The sequence below is a fragment of the Mustela putorius genome, unplaced genomic scaffold (genome assembly GCF_011764305.1).
Source record: "Mustela putorius furo isolate JIRA1106 unplaced genomic scaffold, ASM1176430v1.1 tig00000242_pilon_pilon_pilon, whole genome shotgun sequence".
In the NCBI taxonomy this organism is placed as follows: Eukaryota; Metazoa; Chordata; class Mammalia; order Carnivora; family Mustelidae; genus Mustela; species Mustela putorius.
In genome coordinates, this window is record NW_025421325.1 from 17,220,385 (window position 1) to 17,236,762 (window position 16,378).

Here is a 16,378-nt window from a genome sequence, read left to right on the forward strand (position 1 = left end):
AAATTGTTCTAGATGTCCAGCTCTTCAGCAGGTCATTGCCAATAGTCAGTGCGCTATTTCCAATAGAGCCCCCATCAGTATAATCATGACGCGGGAAGGCAGGTTCTGTTGTTCCTTCTGGATCTTCTACTAACCAACCTAGTTTAATATCCAAATCTCTGAACTCTAGGCAGTTATTTGTAACTGCTCCAGCTCCAGATTTTCTCTCCGCTCTAACAAATGATTCTTTGCTTCTTCCTACCTCTCTGGCTTCTGCCACTCAGTAGGTGGTGGTGACTTGATTACAGTTTTTAGAATTTCTAAGTTATTACTGGCTTGTCAATTTACAGACTGATTTGCACTTATATACTGTTTGTTTCTTCCGTAATCACCTCTCAAGGGAGCAATGCCTTGGGCTCTCTGAGCAAGCCCTTTAATAGAAATCAAACTTGAACAAATCCAAGTAAAATAAGCATTTTGATTTTCTTGAGTTTATACTGCTTTCACATTTTAAAAGATCCTTGAAATTTAACTTGATTTCTCACAAAAGTTTTGTCAGGAGGTCTTCTACATGTGCTGCATATTTAGAGTTTCCTCCTAAAAACACAGGTAAGCTTTCATAGCAACAAATCTCCTGTAACCGTCAGTCCCTATCCAAGGCTATAGGTCCCCCCAGTTCATTCTGTAGATGCATCTTAGGCCCCCTGATTGGTTGGAATGACCCATATCATAGACAACAGAGGCCTGTCAAAGCTGAGCATTCCTGTGCCCGCGCCTGTCAAGGGAAGCTGCTTGTTTTCCTCCTCATGAAGAATTCCTCCATTGGCAGGGCCACTCCAGAGAACGGATGGTCTGTCAACTCTCTCTAAAACCTGAGCCAGTAACAGAACTGTATGTAGTTCTTGGCTCACTAAATCCCTTTGTGATGCACAGCTGCTGGCCAAGTTGGAGGACTGATCACTGAGTAATTTCAACCAGTTAAGAGAGATCGTAGGAGCAGGTTGAACTGGGCCTACTTCCACAGTTGACCAATTCTAAGACCTGTGCTCTTTATCCCCCTTCTTCCAATGATAATACTTGCAAAATCGGCACATGCGTTACAACTGATGCTATCTTAGATGAGGTAAACATCTGTGTTAAGCAGTTAAGAAGCAGCATTATTGCAAATATATTAGCTTACTATTATTATAAGGGTCTGTGGGTATCTGAGTTTAATGCTCTGCTTAATGCAGAGAATCCTGATCATCTGTGGCAAGGGCAGCAGTGAGATGGATTAATTAATGGAGCCTGGGCTGTGTGTTCTGGATCTTTCCTCAAAAGGTTAAGGCTGCTGTGACCAATCTGTGCTGGTGTTTTTTTTTTTTAAAAAACATTTTATTTATATGTTTATTTGAGAGTGCACTAGCAGGGATGGGGTAGGGCGAAGGGAGAGGGACACACAGACTCTGTGCTGAGCACGGAACCCGACAAAGGACTAGATCTCAGGGTGCTGAGATCATGACCTGAGCCAAAATCAAGCGCTGGATGCCTAAGAGACTGAGCCACCCAAGTGCCCCTGTGTTGTTTTATATACAGACACAGCTCAGATAAAGTTAGGCAACTTTTCATACAATTTAGGAAACATGTATCTGATTTTTCTAAATAATGTTGGGTTATATGCTTGCACACACCAAACTAAAATTTGCTATCACTTTTTTTTTTTAAAAAGATTTTATTTATTTGACAGAGAGAGACACACCGAGAGAGGGAACAAAAACGGGGGCATGGGAGAGCAAGAAGCAGGCTTCCCGCTGAGCAGGGAGCCCGATGTGGGCCTTGATTCCAGGACCTTGGGACTGTGAGCTGAGCCAAAGGCAGACGCTTAACCACTGAGCCACCCAGGTGCCCCATGCTATGGTATTTTTTTAAGTAGATTCCACGCCCAGCATGGAGCCCTACATGGGGCTTGAACTCATGACCCTGAGATTAAGAGTCAGATGCTTAACCAACTGAGCCACCCAGGTGCCCCATTATGGTTATTATTATTTATTATTTATTTTTATTATTTATTTATTATTATTATTATGGTTATTATTATTTTCTCAATTTATGCTGTTCTGTATAGTTATTTTTTCGGATACTAAATCAATGTGTACATTTTAGGTTCAACAGAGCACATGTACTTCTATAAAAAAATAAGTTTTATTAACAAAATGGGCTCACAGTATAAAATACATATATATGGTTCATTATACCAAAATTTTTTTAAATCATCTTTCTTCATAGGTGTAGCACTGTAGACAAGTAAATAAAACAAGCAAAGATTTGTTCCTCCTGCCTAAGGCCTATGAAACCATGAAAAATGAAGACTGCTAAGTCAATCATTTTTTACCTCCCCTTCCACCATTAACCTCTTGGAAACTGCATCTGTTCCACTTACATTATGTTTTAGCTTGCTGCCTTACCATCCTGGCCACCCAAGAGAGGCAAAATTGGGAAGAGAATGAGTTCAAGTTTAAAGCAAAAGATCTTGCCCAAAACAGAGTGGAAATCCAGCCCAGGAGCTTCTGGCTGTAACTGCTGACAATCAGGTCCCTCAAGGGCTACTTCTTTATTCCTTAAGCCAGAGAACACCACCAAGCCACAGCCAACTTTTTATGCTCTTCTTCAGTTTGTGCCGGCAGCCCCAGCAGAGGACTGCAGGATTTCGGTGAAGTAGAAACGGCTTAGATGTTCCTTTTAGACCTTCCTTTTAGAACTTCTGTAGGAATTTGAGAACAAGGTCCCGCAGTCGTACCCTGAGCATCTCATCATTATCACAAATGATATGAGTCGAATCTTCCTCAATCTGGATGAGTGTCTCGGCTTCCTGGAGTAGGACAATATGGCCCTTTGCTGTGTCTTCCACCTTAATATCGCTGAAGCCATGCTGCTCCAAAAGAAGAGAAAGCAGATGATGGGTATTCTGAAAACAAGAGGCTGACTGAAAGGCAGAGGATATTGCAGCAACTGATGGTTTTAAGAAAGGATACTTCCTAGGCTTGGCCAAACTGAACATTCTAGAAACTGTCATTTTTGATGCTCCCAATACAATTCTTCAGACTTGTCATAAGATCTCCTACAGCAACAGAATTAAAAAACAGCTTCGTACACTTTAAAAGAAGCCTCCAAACATGCCAATTTTCATGCAAAACACAACAAAATTTATGTAATCCGCTTAAGCTTTTGAGTTATCTGAGGAGCACATCCAAGCGCCTGAGTTCAGGAGTCTGGGGTGCTGGGCTATCCATCACCAGCCAAAGGCTCCGGATTAAAAAAAAGCTTCACCCCATCCCAGAAAAATGCCATTCCTAAAAGCAAGATATCAATAGCCTTGTGATCTGGCAAATCCTTCTCAAGGGAGAATGAGACAAGGCAGGACAGCAAATCCTTCTTTAAGTACCTTAACGTGAGTTATAGAATTTTCTTACATATCACACATAAAGTTGAGAAGAGGAAAAGGAGAAATAACACTGATTTGCCTGAAAAGGACACAGGATAGGTAAAGAATATGGGCTAGGGAGAATCTCTCCCCTTAGTTCCAGAAAGTTCATGTGCAGGTTGGGGCAGATCCTAAGGGTCAAGTTCTACACGAGCCAGGCAGAACCAAGTGAAGCTGCTTCTGGAAAAGGAGGCAGCTTTTAGGCTTTTAAAAGACAGGTCAAGCTGAGTCCCACCAATAGGGGCCGGAGGAGCACAAGGTCGGGAGGAAGCAGTCACTCCCCCGCTCAGGGGCTAGCAGGGCTGCACAACTTGGCCACAGTCTTCCCTTTAGGGAAAAATTAAACCGCTGATGGCTGGCTGCTGATTCGGGGAAGGGCCAGGGTCCTCCCGAGGACCGCCGACTTCTTCCCTCTCTTCCCACCCATCTGGGAGTTGCTGGCCCTGCTTCTCCCTCTCCCAGGGACCTGAACACATGGGTGCCTCTGCCCTCGCCGCCCCCCAGTATAAGCCTCTTGTCTCTTGTGACACAGCCAGCATCCATGCTGGCGCTCTGATCAGCAAGGGGCTTCTTGAAAAGTAAGTCTCTAAGGAGCAGACTTACAGAGTTTCCTTTATCTGGCCTTCCCACTTCACCCACTGGTCACATCTAAGTTTCTGAAGGGCTCGCTTGGTCTAGTTCCCACAAGAAACGGGGTGTGGTGAGGTAGTCTTCTTGTGGCCTGAGTCTGACAGGAAGGGGCTGGCAGAGAAGAAATGGGGGGACCTACAGGGAAGAAGAGCATGGTCTTCTCCCAACTCTCTGGGACCCTCCCCCGGTTCTGTCTTCTGCCCTGATCCTGACTCAAGCAGATACTACAGGGACAGCAGCTCAGAAGTGTAGCTGGAGAAAAAAGCAGCGACATGGCGTTCCTTGAGGTGAGCGAAGAGTGGGGAGGCCGCGGTGCTGCAGCCGGGGCAGCGCTCACCTTCTCCAGTGTCTGCACAAACTGCTCCACGGGGATTGAGCCGCTCAGCAGGGGCTTCAGCACTTTGCAGTCCGGGATGTCCTCGCTCGCCCGCTTTCTCTTCTTACCGCCGCTGGGCTGGGCTGGCCTGGGTGGGGGCTAGAGCAGGACACCGGGCGGGTCTCGTCAAGCACCGAGAGCGCAGAGGCCGAGCGCAAAGGCCATTGTGGGGCCACAGCACGAGCCTGTCTGTCGGTCCCACCCAGGGCCCCGCGCCAGCTGGGGCTCTCCCAACATAAACTAACACCAAGTATCCACACAGCATTGGGACTTTTTTGGCAGAGATCTTCCTTTGATCAAGACTCATTTTTAAGTTTTAAAGGATTCACTTCGGTATTTTTCAATTAAATTCTTCAAATGAGAAACTGTGTTGGCGGCTGCTCGGGTAGCAGTAGCGCGGTGGCCCAGGCCACCCATCATGGGGGATTAACCCAGAATGACGGGGTAAAAGGTCAGAGAAACTGCCTACAGAGCGGCGGTAACCGAGTCTGGTGAGGATAATGTGGGAAGGTGAGAAATGCTCACGGCAAGGAGCTTGCATGTTTTATGTGGCAGCACAGTCCAAGTCTGAAAGGAGTCTTTCTCGAGAAGGGGGGTGAGGACAAGGGCTCACAGAGCCATGCCATGAGGCAGTAAACACACGGTGAACTGGGGCACGAGGCGCCGGGGACAAGGCCCTGTGGCACGCGGCTCACAGGTGCCCAGCTGCTGCCTGGGGTGGGTTTCCCTGCTGCTCTGGGGGCTCCCTGCGCCCGCACTCTGCACTGCAGGTCTAGCAAAGGCGCCCGCAGGTGCGCTGAGAGATGCCAGTCCTTGGGAACCGGGAAAGGCACTTAGGATGCAGTGCGGCCCCAGCTCCATGAATAATAGCTGCTCTTCCTGCTTCTCTCTCTGAGGCATGTGGCCAGAGAGATAAGTAGGGAAGAATTTATATCAATGTCTTCTCTGTTTCAATCCAATCCATTAAGAGTCTGGTCTCTGACTTGTGCTGGTGGGAGTGCTAGGACCACTGATGGGGGCGGCCTGGGGGTTCCTCGTCTTCACAAGCCCCAGTGGCAACTCGGGGGTGCAAGCCCAGCCCACCTACCCCCATACCTGAAGGACGTGCTTGTTATCTTTCGTGTGCAGCACAGCCGAGACAGTCGCCAAGGAAATGCCAGGTTTAATCTCCATGGGCACCAGCGCATCTGCGAGCTGGAAGCAAACGGGTGTCAGCTGGGCTCCCCTACATGTGTGGGACCAGGTGCTGCAGCTGCGCCATCCCAAGTCAGGACCGGGAGGCCACACTGAGCTCACGGATGGCCGGTGACGGCCATGGCCAGCTTTCCACAGCCACCAGCTCGCTCACAGCGCCGCACCCCTGCCAGCCTGGAGGGAAGGGTGCGGCGTATGGTGCAGGGAAGCTGAGTCTTTGTGACCGCCATTCCTCACTTTCTTTTATCTTTTGTTTATATCATTGCAGTCTAAAATAACACATAATTTTAAGGAAGTAAGAAGGTAAAAAAACTTAAAAATACCTTCAATCAAAAATATATCACATATACAAATAATACAACGATCACAAGAAAGAATGGAGGTAAGAGAAACAGAGAGAAGGGGGTGTTGGTGGCGGGTAAACTGGGCTGAGAAGAGGAGAATGAGCTTGAGCCTGCCTGGGGCGCTCTTCCTGGCAGTGGCCCACAACTCTAAGCAGGCACCTCATGTAAGCCTGTGCCGTCACACACTGGGACCCCAGGGTGCTGACCCTTCTGCTTTGCCCTTTTGTTATTAGTCAACCCCCAAATTATGCACCGCCAACATCCTGCCACGGGCTCATCACCTGAACCGCCACAACCCACCTTTTGGGTGGCTTCCAGACCACTCCTGACACTTGAGTAGGATCTCTTGGAAACTGCTAAGGGCTTCTTCTTACTCTGAATACCTAACAGGTGCTGACTTTCCACAATGGCCTCTGCCTCTGTCCTCATAACCACCAGGTGACTAGTCAGGCAGGAAGGACAGGGACAGCAGCATTTGGACTGAGTGAGCTAATTCCTGGAAATCTGACTTCTCCCAAAGTGGAACACCCAGCCTTTACCTAGGGGGCCATGTCTTTCCCTACCATCTGAGTCTGACGCTCTGAAGCTCCCCAACTCCACTACCAGCAGCAATGTGTGATCCTGTGAGAAGCCCTCGCTCCTGGGTTTAGTTGACTATTGCTCTGACACATGTAGACCCTGATCTGTCCAAGACTCCTTTATGTAAAAACAAAAGTGAATAAATATGCAAAATGTCATTTACGTAAATATGAAGATCAATATCCCATGGACAGAGGAAGCCACTTAGGATATTTAAAAGGAATGAGGACTGCTTCATGAAATAAGGAAACACACACGGCACGAGTGTGAAATGCTCCCCCCGGGGCGACCCATGTCTGCTCAGGGTTCCTGACAATGCCTGTCCGTATACAGCTTTTTCCTTCCTCCACCGCACTTACTCCCCCCACAGGTCAGGCTGCCTGGTGGCACTGTCTGGGAGGTTTGGGGATGGCATTGTGGGAACCGTGGCAGCCCCGTGAGCAAAATAAGACTCTGTTGTGCCATGAGGGACGTCTACCCGGAGCCCACAACAACCACCCCTCAGTTCACACATGTCTGCGAGCTGGAGACGTGTCCCTTGCCGCCAGAGACCAGAGTTTTCCTACCAGAATGCATCCACGAGGGCTGGCACATCAGGTCTCCCCTCCTGCACTTACAGGGACGAAGGAGGAGGATTAGAAGGAAGCTGCAGAGGACACACTCTCATTTGGGATGGAAATAAGCATCCTTTAGTAGTAGCGAAAACTGAAGAATGGTGAGACTTTTAACCCCTGTATCTCATGCAGGTCTCTCCCGGCAAAACTCAATGATGCTTTTAGCTCTCTATATTCCACACATGGACAAGGATTTCTGTAAATGGATGGTTCTGATTTATACTACATGCCGGTATTGTGTGTACTATAGCATGATTTATACTACAGAAAGGGCAGAAATCACAACTGCCCACCCCTGAGGGCATAGTTATGATGTACTTGTGATGTAAACAGCAGTTACTTCACTACCCAAAAAATGAGAAGGCTCTGAAGATCCCAGAGATCCCTGGGAAGGCTCCGTTCCCAGGTCCTCACTTAAAGGATCTGCATTCTTTGGCCAGAAGACAGCCACTTCTGGGACAGTCCTCTTTCTAAGACTCACGTGGAAAGCCTGGGTTTGACCATGAGAGAGAGAATGGCTCACCTCTGGCATGATTTCGATCTTCTCGTAGCGACGCTTGAAAGGCAAGGCGAGGACCTCGGCCCGCCGGTAAGACATGGCAGGCGGCTGGCAGTCGATCATCAGGTCCATCCGGTGGGACTGCGCAGGTGGTGGCTGTGTGTACTGCTCGGGGCACACCACGTGGAGCGGCTGGAACCCAGGGGATGGGGCGGGGTGAGGCCTCAAGCACGCACGCTCAGCCTCACCACTTTCGGGCCATCTGACCTCTCTCTCCTCCTCTCAAACCCGAGTAATGGGAAGCAGGAGAGGTGAGTGCAGTGCGGGGAAAGAATAAAAGTTTCAAGGCAAAGCCCTCAACTGCTAGCCACGTGGACTAGTGGGGATCCACTGCCTCTATTTGCATTTGTTTTTGATTCTTTTTAAGTCACTTTGACAGTGACTTCCAGGGGTCTGCTCTCAGCTGGTCCTTAAGCCCCTGGAGGGCATAGTCTTCTTATCACACCTACCATCACTGACTGGTGGACACAGCTGGAGGCCAGTGGGCAGGAACTACTGACTGTCGTGCTAGTCTGGTGTTCTGGGTTGGGCTTTTTTCCAGTATCGGCAGGTCTGCTCTTTTTTTGCAGTGGGCACTGCTCAGATCACATTCTCAATTGTGTAGGACAGACTGACTCAGAGCTTGTTTACAAAATGTCCCTCTTTGTTACTTTGAGAGACAGAAGTATTAAACCAGCATCTACTTGGGACAAATACCACACAACTGAAAACTGATCCCAGGGGCCCTGAGTTATTGTACTGCCACTGCTTTTACTGAAGAGCCTGGAGCTCACCTCCAGTTCCTGGAGGGAGGCCTTCCAGCAGGCCCATCAGATGCATTCAAAGGAGCGCTTGTTCTGTTGGGCTCAGACTTGTCCTCTTCCTGACCTGGGTGGTATCCTGTAACTCCTCTCAGAGCCACCTGACTGTGAGGTCCCAGCCTGAGGCCTCCAGCCAGCTTTCCCCCTCCCACAGTGGAGACGAGGTGGCCTCCTGTCCCCACTGTCCTGTGCTGCCAGGGCTCCACGAGCACAGAGCACAGCACTGCTGTAGGGAACAGTTAGTGATGAAAACAATAGGCTCTTAACCATGTCTGCCCATATGCCAATACGTACACGGTGGGGGAGCGAATTGCCAAACCTGCCCCAGCTCATCTACTGCTCGAATCATGTCTAGAGAAAGCCCATCTTCCCTCCTGTGGGGCCAGCAAGTGAGCCATCACCGTCAGCCATGTTCTCTGCATTCCTGAGGCTCCCGAGTTTCCCATTACTCACTAGCCTTCCTCAGAGTTCTGTGTTACTGCCTCCCATCCTGAGGTCAAAAACTCTCAGAGGAGAAAAGCACACTTCTGATCTGAGATGTGCCAAGGCCCCATGGTGCTCATTTGAGCTCCCAAAGCAATGGGGAATGAGAACTCTTCCTCTGGCCTCACTCCTGGGCCATTCCCGAGCAGCCTCCCCGTGCCCACTGTCAGATGTGCTGTCCAGTGGGGTGACTTCTATTCCCCACTCTCCCTCTCCATTCTCCCGCTGGATGGCCTTCCTTTCACCCACGCCTTTACCCAACTACTTCTGGCTTTCTCCTATGGCAGAAAGTGCAAAAGGAAAAAAACAAACAAATGCAACAGAAGCCAAACCAAAAGAAACCTCTCATTAAAAAAGCAGAGTAGGGGTGCCTGGGTGGCTCAGTGGGTTAAGCCTCTGCCTTCAGCTCAGGTCATGATCTCAGGCTTCTGGGATCGAGCCCCGCATCAGGCTCTCTGCTCAGCAGGGGACCTGCTTCCTCCTCTCTCTCTCTGCCTACTTGTGATCTCTGTCAAATAAAATCTTAAAAAAAAAAAAGAAAAAGAGGGGCACCTGGGTGGCTCATTGGGTTTAAAGCCTCTGCCTTCGGCTCATGTCATGATCCCAGGGTCCTGGGATTGAGCCCCGCATCGGGCTCTCTGCTTGGCAGGGAGCCTGCTTCCTCCTCTCTCTCTCTTGCCTATTTGTGATCTCTGTCTGTCAAATAAATAAATAAAATCTTTAAAAAAAAAAAAAAAAGGCACAGTAACTCTGTGTGTGCTGCTCATCCACATGTGGCCCAGGGCCCAGCCCAGGTTTCAGCTAAACTGTCTTTTGGCTCAATGAGTAGTTTTCCAGAATAACTTTTCTCGTGGGAGAGGGGGCAATTTGCTTTTAACCAGACACAGGTGGTCCTCATCAAAATAGACTGTTTATGCTTTCTTTTCCTTCCACTTTTGACTTCTTTAGAACGGAAAGGACTTTCCAGGTGTCAAGCTCAGTACTGTGAAGGATAACTAAGGCGCATGCGTCAGCATGCTGTGGACACATGGGAAGTAAGCTAGGTGAGAAATGCAGCCGGCCCTCTGCCCGCAGCCCGCGAACACCCCAGCGGTGACAGGGCTGCGGAGACACTGCACTTCCCTTCCTTACCTGGACTTCTTTAAGCAGCTTGGACACCTGGATGAAGTTCAGCCGTGTATCAATGGGGCAGTAAATGCATTTCATGGCCAAGGGCTGGTAGGGAGCCAGTGCTTCCAGGTAGGAGAAATCAGGTTCTAATGAGAGCACAAGAACCAAAATTTGAGATGCACGCAACGGAGCTGCTGCCAAGTGAGGAGGCGGCTGGTATGGTCAAGAGTGAGCAGAGGGCTGCACCAGTGGGAGGGTGAGGCAGTGTATGTGTCCGAGGCTGGGGGAACCAGATTCCTTATCACTGGGGAGGAGGAATCTACAACTAAGGGCAAGGAGAGGCCAGAGTGAATAGTACAGAGTAGATGTGGGATTGGAGGTATGGGTGTGAGCTCAAGGTTTCAACATGGAGAGACCGAGGAGATAAACAAGGGTTAAATAAGTAAATGGGGGAGGAAGAAAACCCCTTTACAAAAGAATGCCAAATAAATGTAACAGGAACAGTAAAGGTTAAAAAAAAATCATCATTTGGCAATCATCACAGTAATAATTTTTTCTGACTAGGATCATCAATAGATGCTAAAAAAATTAGAGAAAAGTTTGGGGAAGTCCAAACATATAAAACAGTGACCTCACAGTGGGGAAATCTGGTGCAGGCCACTCGAATTGAGTGCTCAGAGTTAACACGCAGGTATGAGACAAACCACACACCACCTACTTGAGAGGATGCCGCAAGAAGAAAAGCAAAGGACCCTGGCTCCATGTCACCAGACACTTCTGCTGCCGCTGCTGTGCTCCCATCAGCAAAGCCGGTGACAGCATGACTGGGAACCACATCTGCCCTAATGGCCCGTCTGTTCCCTCCAGCAGCATTCCCCGCAGGCTGCTTGGAGGGATGGTCTACCCACTCAAGGAGGCTGACCACCCTGAGCCAGAAGAACTGGCACATTTCTGGTGTGAAAAATAATACTTAAAAGATTCCCAACAGCCTGTGGCCCCACGAGGACATCACTTCTTACAGCCTTCAGGCTTACACTCACCACTGTCCCACTAACTTATCCAGTGCATTTGGGAAAACTGATGGAACTTCCAGATTTTTAAATTACTCCCCCTCCAGTGGCTCCTTTTTCTCCAAGAAGAATACCCCCAAAGGAGGCAAGCATCTGGGAGAGATGACAGACACCTTTTTGACGTGGACTAAGTAAGCTTCAACTGTGCAACAGCTGTAATATGACCCGAAACAGTGGTCTGAGACGCTTCTCTGACACTACCTAACCTCACAAATAACCTAACTCCTGTTCTGAAAGCCCCTCAAAACCTGCTGAGATTTAAATTCATTATCCAGGATGGTTATGGACCATCACACAGCCTCTGATTTCTTCCTAACTGGCTAAAGGAAAACGTCTACCATAGACATTGTAGATGTCTACCAAACATCCACAATCGTCTAACTGTGCCTATGTAAACACTGTACCAACTACTGCATCAGGGTTAACAACTCCTCAAAAAGAATAGGAGACACCACCTTTGGTCCTACTACAGACAATGCTCTCCAGATCACCTCCTGCTTAGCAAAACTTGGCAACAGTGAGGTTCTGGGTACCGTGAATCAAGTCTTGTGGCCTGACTTCCTCTTGGCCAAAGGGGGCCTGGGAAAGAGAGAAGCAGGCCCAGCAATCTGGGCACTTTCCATTAGGCCTTGGTGATAGCCAGAGCCAGCCTGTCACTCATGGATAGGCCACGGTGCTCTCCTGTTGGACACACACAATTTCACAGAACACTAACACCAGACATGACCACTCGGTGACCAGAATGGATCAAAACAAAAAACAAAAACCCCTCTGTAATCATGTCTGAACACAAAACCACAACATTGTTCACACCACAAAATGAGCAAACATTACCCTCTCCTAGCTCCATTCTTCTTGCCTTCTAGATAAGAATTATTAAGATACTCAGTAATATAACCACTCCTGTTTCTTGACAACAGCTAATCCAGCGCAATGTCCCACAGCCATGAACCCACTTCAAAATCACCCAACATAAGCCCAAATCCATTAAGTTCAACATATTCTGAGATGCCTTCCACTTCCCCATGGTTTGTGCGTCCTTACCACTTGCAACCGAGTCATTAAGCCAACTCTGTCTGACTACTGCTGTGGTGGAGGCCTCTGTCACTCTCACCAACAGGCTGAACACAGGGAAGGGCCTGGGGTCCCTGGTCCTGAAGCTTTGGGGATGGAGTAGATTCTTTTCCATCATTCAAGTCTTAAAAGCAATGAGAAAGAAGTCAACTGATAACTTTCTCAAAAGCTTTTATGTGCCAGGCACTGTATGAAGTGTCTTTTTAAACATTACACTAAATGCACAGAGATACTCAAGGAAGGAGCCAGCAATTAACCCCATTTGATAACGAAGAAGAATGAGGCTCAGAGACATGGGATAACTTGGCTTAAGTTATAGTCCTTCAGACCAGATTTGGATCAAGGTTTTTTACTTCACTGCCCATAAGATTTCTGACTGAAGACCTAAAATTGATAAGATAATGTAGCGATTAAGGTAAAACCCCTGGCCTGACCTCATGAAAGGATCTGCTCTACTCTGAGGGGTTTGTCTCCAGAAGGAAAACTGGAAGCCAGAGAAAACTATAGCCAAAGGTGAAAGACCCAATTCAGGGAATAATTCCTAAAGGGTAAAACAAAAGTGGTTCCTAGAATTACTGCCATTCTTGAAACAGCACACAAAATCATTGCAAAAGCAGTCATGAGGAATCTGCCTCCAGGCAAAAATCTCTCAAAACCGCTATGAAAGCTTTGCCCGGTAGTTTCCTCACAGTCCATCTTGCTCTATTCTTTCTCTTTCCCCATGGTTTCTTCACCCTTTGGTATTTACGACAGATGTGTTGTTCATATTTCGGTCTGACTGTAAAATTCGTCCCTTGGTCTCCACCTGGTTGGTGCTCTGAGTGACGGTCTCAGTGGAAAGGGCAAGGTTTTGTTTGTTTACCTGTAAATATGACAGTGTTGAGACTAGATTTCCCCCAGAGCTCCATGAAGTGGACTACGTCCCCAAATCGGAGGGAGGGGTGCCCAGTGAACACCACACACGGCTGGCGGAAATCACTGCTGAAGTCTCCGTGGAGGCTGGGGTAGTGCTTCAACTTGTTGGTTTGAATGAGCTGCAAGATGTACAGAGAAGCACACGAAGAGACGTTAGCCTGTACAGCCGGAGGGAAGAACCACACAGCATGCGAGAGGGAGAAGGAAATTAAAAATACACATAATCTGGTTAATATTTGCCGAAAATGGAGATTTTCTATCTACAAGGTGACTTTCTGGACAGATGAGACTTTCTGGTACGTATTAACATACTCAGGGGATACTTTTGTTCAGGCTGTTAAGGCCTGATGTAGTCTAAGTCCTCCTTTAGAGCTTCCTGAAACCGCGAGCCCTGGCCCCAGAAGTTCCCAGTATTATTTGAAGTACAAATAACTTTCCCAAAACATGTGGATCACCAAGTTCTGTAAACAATAAACATCTCACACAAGAAAAATTATTTACCCACAAAGGACCACCTCTCGAGAAGTTACAGCTGTAAAGTTACTGCAGCAACTTAATAAAGACAAAGGCCAAATTGGCTTTCAGAAATTTAGGAGATATGACATGCTCACGACACAGAGAGCTGTGGTAAGTGGGGCCATGCGCAGCCTCAAACTTGTCTTAAAAGTGTATGTTCTGAACCAAAAAAATCTCCCTTCCAGCACAATACCTGGCACTATTCTCCCAAAGTCATGCCCAACCCAAGGCAACACCACAGACCGTTACAGCCACAGATGGCATCTTGTGACATGGCTCAGAAGCTCTTCCTTCTGCCCTGGCCCTGCCCCCACGTCCCCCATTCTGGCAATGAAAGGCCAGATGGCAAACATCCAGACTTCAGAGGCCCTAAATACCAGCTAGGGCGAAGGGAGTATTGCTCTGAGATATTGTCTAATGGATAAAGAAATGGTCTGTGACACAACTTAATCCTGAAGCAAGCCACAATGCATAAGAGGGGAGCCCAGTCAACAACCCCAACTCCATCTGAAGTCGTCCCAATACTGACAGGTGGCCGCAATGGGACAATCCCCAAAGGGAAGCCAAATTCTCCTCACGTTAAAGATTTAACCTTTAATTCAGAGAGACTGCTTTTACTGGTAGCACTGCAACACTACCCCAGAGATCCTAACCAGGCATCCAAGGTTGGATAGGTTATACATAGCAAAGATGGAGCAAATGCTGAATTCCCACCTTCTTTCCAAGTTGTATGTGAGTAAACTGACATTCTTTTTATAACCGATTTATAGCCAAAATTATTCCCTGTCCCAGTTAAATAAGGGTAAGCGATGTCTAAAAGACTAAGCCTACTGTATCCATTGCTGTCAAGGAGATGAATGGGATTCTAAGAATAGCAGTGGGTCTTGGCACATATCTTAAATCATTTTTTAGTCATTACCTACAGTTCCTGAAGTTCTTTCTTCTGATCAATGCATAGGAACTAAGATAAATTCATCTCTCTCTCTCTTTTTTTTTTTTGCCAACTGGATCTACCTTTCCAGCTGACTTGCTACATTTGACCATCCAGAATTACCTCTGCACTTCTTTAATGTCTAAACTGTACAGGCGACAAAGCCGCAGGGGAGGAATTCTGTAATTCTTTTTTATCAGTACTAAGGGCAGCACTGCATGGGGGCACGGGCATTGGTCACAGTACTCAGAGTCAACTCCATCATGCCCTAATGTTGGCAGGTGCACTTCAGGAACCCTGTTCACGCCACTATGGTCTTTTCATAATTGTAAATGGGACAAAGATCATCTGTGACATATGTGGGTATGAATGTATAGCAACATTCTTAGAAAACAAAGAAAGGCTAATTGTTGACAGGAGGGGAGAAAAACAGACTTTCAGTGGGAAAGTCTGCCACAAAATATGTTTTGCCACACTTAATTTTCTGACATTACATATTTCTAGCCTGAATTTCACTGTGGTAATGGCAGAGCCTGCAGATACCTTGGCTCCTATAACAGAGTGTGTGGATTGAAAAAAGAATTTTTCAGAATTTTCCATGTAAGATTCTGGTTCGTTAAAGTCCTCTGGAGTAGGAATAAGTAAGAATAGTGCAAGTTGTTAAGTTTAAAATAGCTAGCAGGATATTCATTGCAATTTTCTCAGAAATTCCCCTTTGTCCTTTTCCAATTACTATCTACCTCCAGGGTAACCACTGTGCTGGCTTCATGAGTTTTGTGTGTTTTTGAACTTATATATAAAGAAAATCACATGGTGCCTACTCTCTTATGTCTGACTTACTTCACTCCGTGTCTGTGAACTCTGTATACATGACTGCGTGTCTTGGGAGTTCGTTCATTCTTATTGGGTAAGAGAGTAGACTGTGGGAACATGCCACAAAATCCACCAGACTTGGGTGTATTTCTGAACTACGCCTAAGAGAGCTCTCAAGACTTCTGTGCATCTTTTGGTGACACACCTACGTATTTCTCTTTGGTTTATACATTAGGAATCAAACTGCTGAGGCAGAGAGTACATTATGTGTTCAGCTTTAGCAGATAATTGCCAGTTTCCTAAAGTGGTTATACCAATTTAAACAACCTTTTAAAAAACATAACAAAAAACTGGGCATAACTCTTTTGTCCGACAGTTAAGAGAATGGTTAAGTGTATTATAGAATGCCCATATGATGTGCCTCCGGGATACGAGGCAGCAATAATTACAATGTGAGGCACACAGAAAATGTCCAAGATACACTATTTGGTGAAAAACATAATGAAAACAAAACTGGGTATAAACTTATATAAAAACACTCATCTGTTCTGAGAGAAAGATATGATTTTTCCATTTTTAAGAAACTGAGGTATAATAGACATATAATGTTGTATTAGTTTCAGCTGTACAGCATTTGATCTATCGTTAAAAAATCACCACAGTAAGCCTAGTTAAAGCCCATCACCATGTGTGGTTACAAACTTTTTTTTCCTGTGATGAGACTTTCTAATATCTGCTCCCTTAGCAACATTTAGACACGGACCACAGTACTGCTCGCTGCAGTCACACTATATGCTACATCCTATGGCTTATAAGTGAAAGTTTGTTCCTTCTGACCCTTTATTTTCCAAAAACTTAAAATGTTATTATTTTCATCACTAAAGCATCACATCTACGATCAACATAACTAACTGGAAAGAAGACTGACAAT

General features: G+C 46.9%; 1 protein-coding gene across 4 annotated transcripts in view; it reads right to left on the reverse strand.

The window, feature by feature from the left end:
• Nucleotides 1-2,138: 2,138 nt before the first annotated feature.
• Nucleotides 2,139-16,378, reverse strand: part of INTS9 (integrator complex subunit 9) — a 106,090-nt gene continuing 91,850 nt past the window's right edge. For 3 of the 4 annotated variants that reach the window (XM_045078382.1, XM_045078383.1, XM_045078385.1), the window contains 6 exons: nucleotides 13,135-13,306; nucleotides 10,150-10,274; nucleotides 7,700-7,867; nucleotides 5,541-5,639; nucleotides 4,407-4,544; nucleotides 2,139-2,887 (listed from right to left, as the gene is read on the reverse strand). In XM_045078382.1, coding sequence (XP_044934317.1) covers nucleotides 2,711-2,887; nucleotides 4,407-4,544; nucleotides 5,541-5,639; nucleotides 7,700-7,867; nucleotides 10,150-10,274; nucleotides 13,135-13,306 — 879 coding nt within the window. In that variant the 3' untranslated portion in view covers nucleotides 2,139-2,710. The other variant, XM_045078384.1, reaches the window with a different exon arrangement.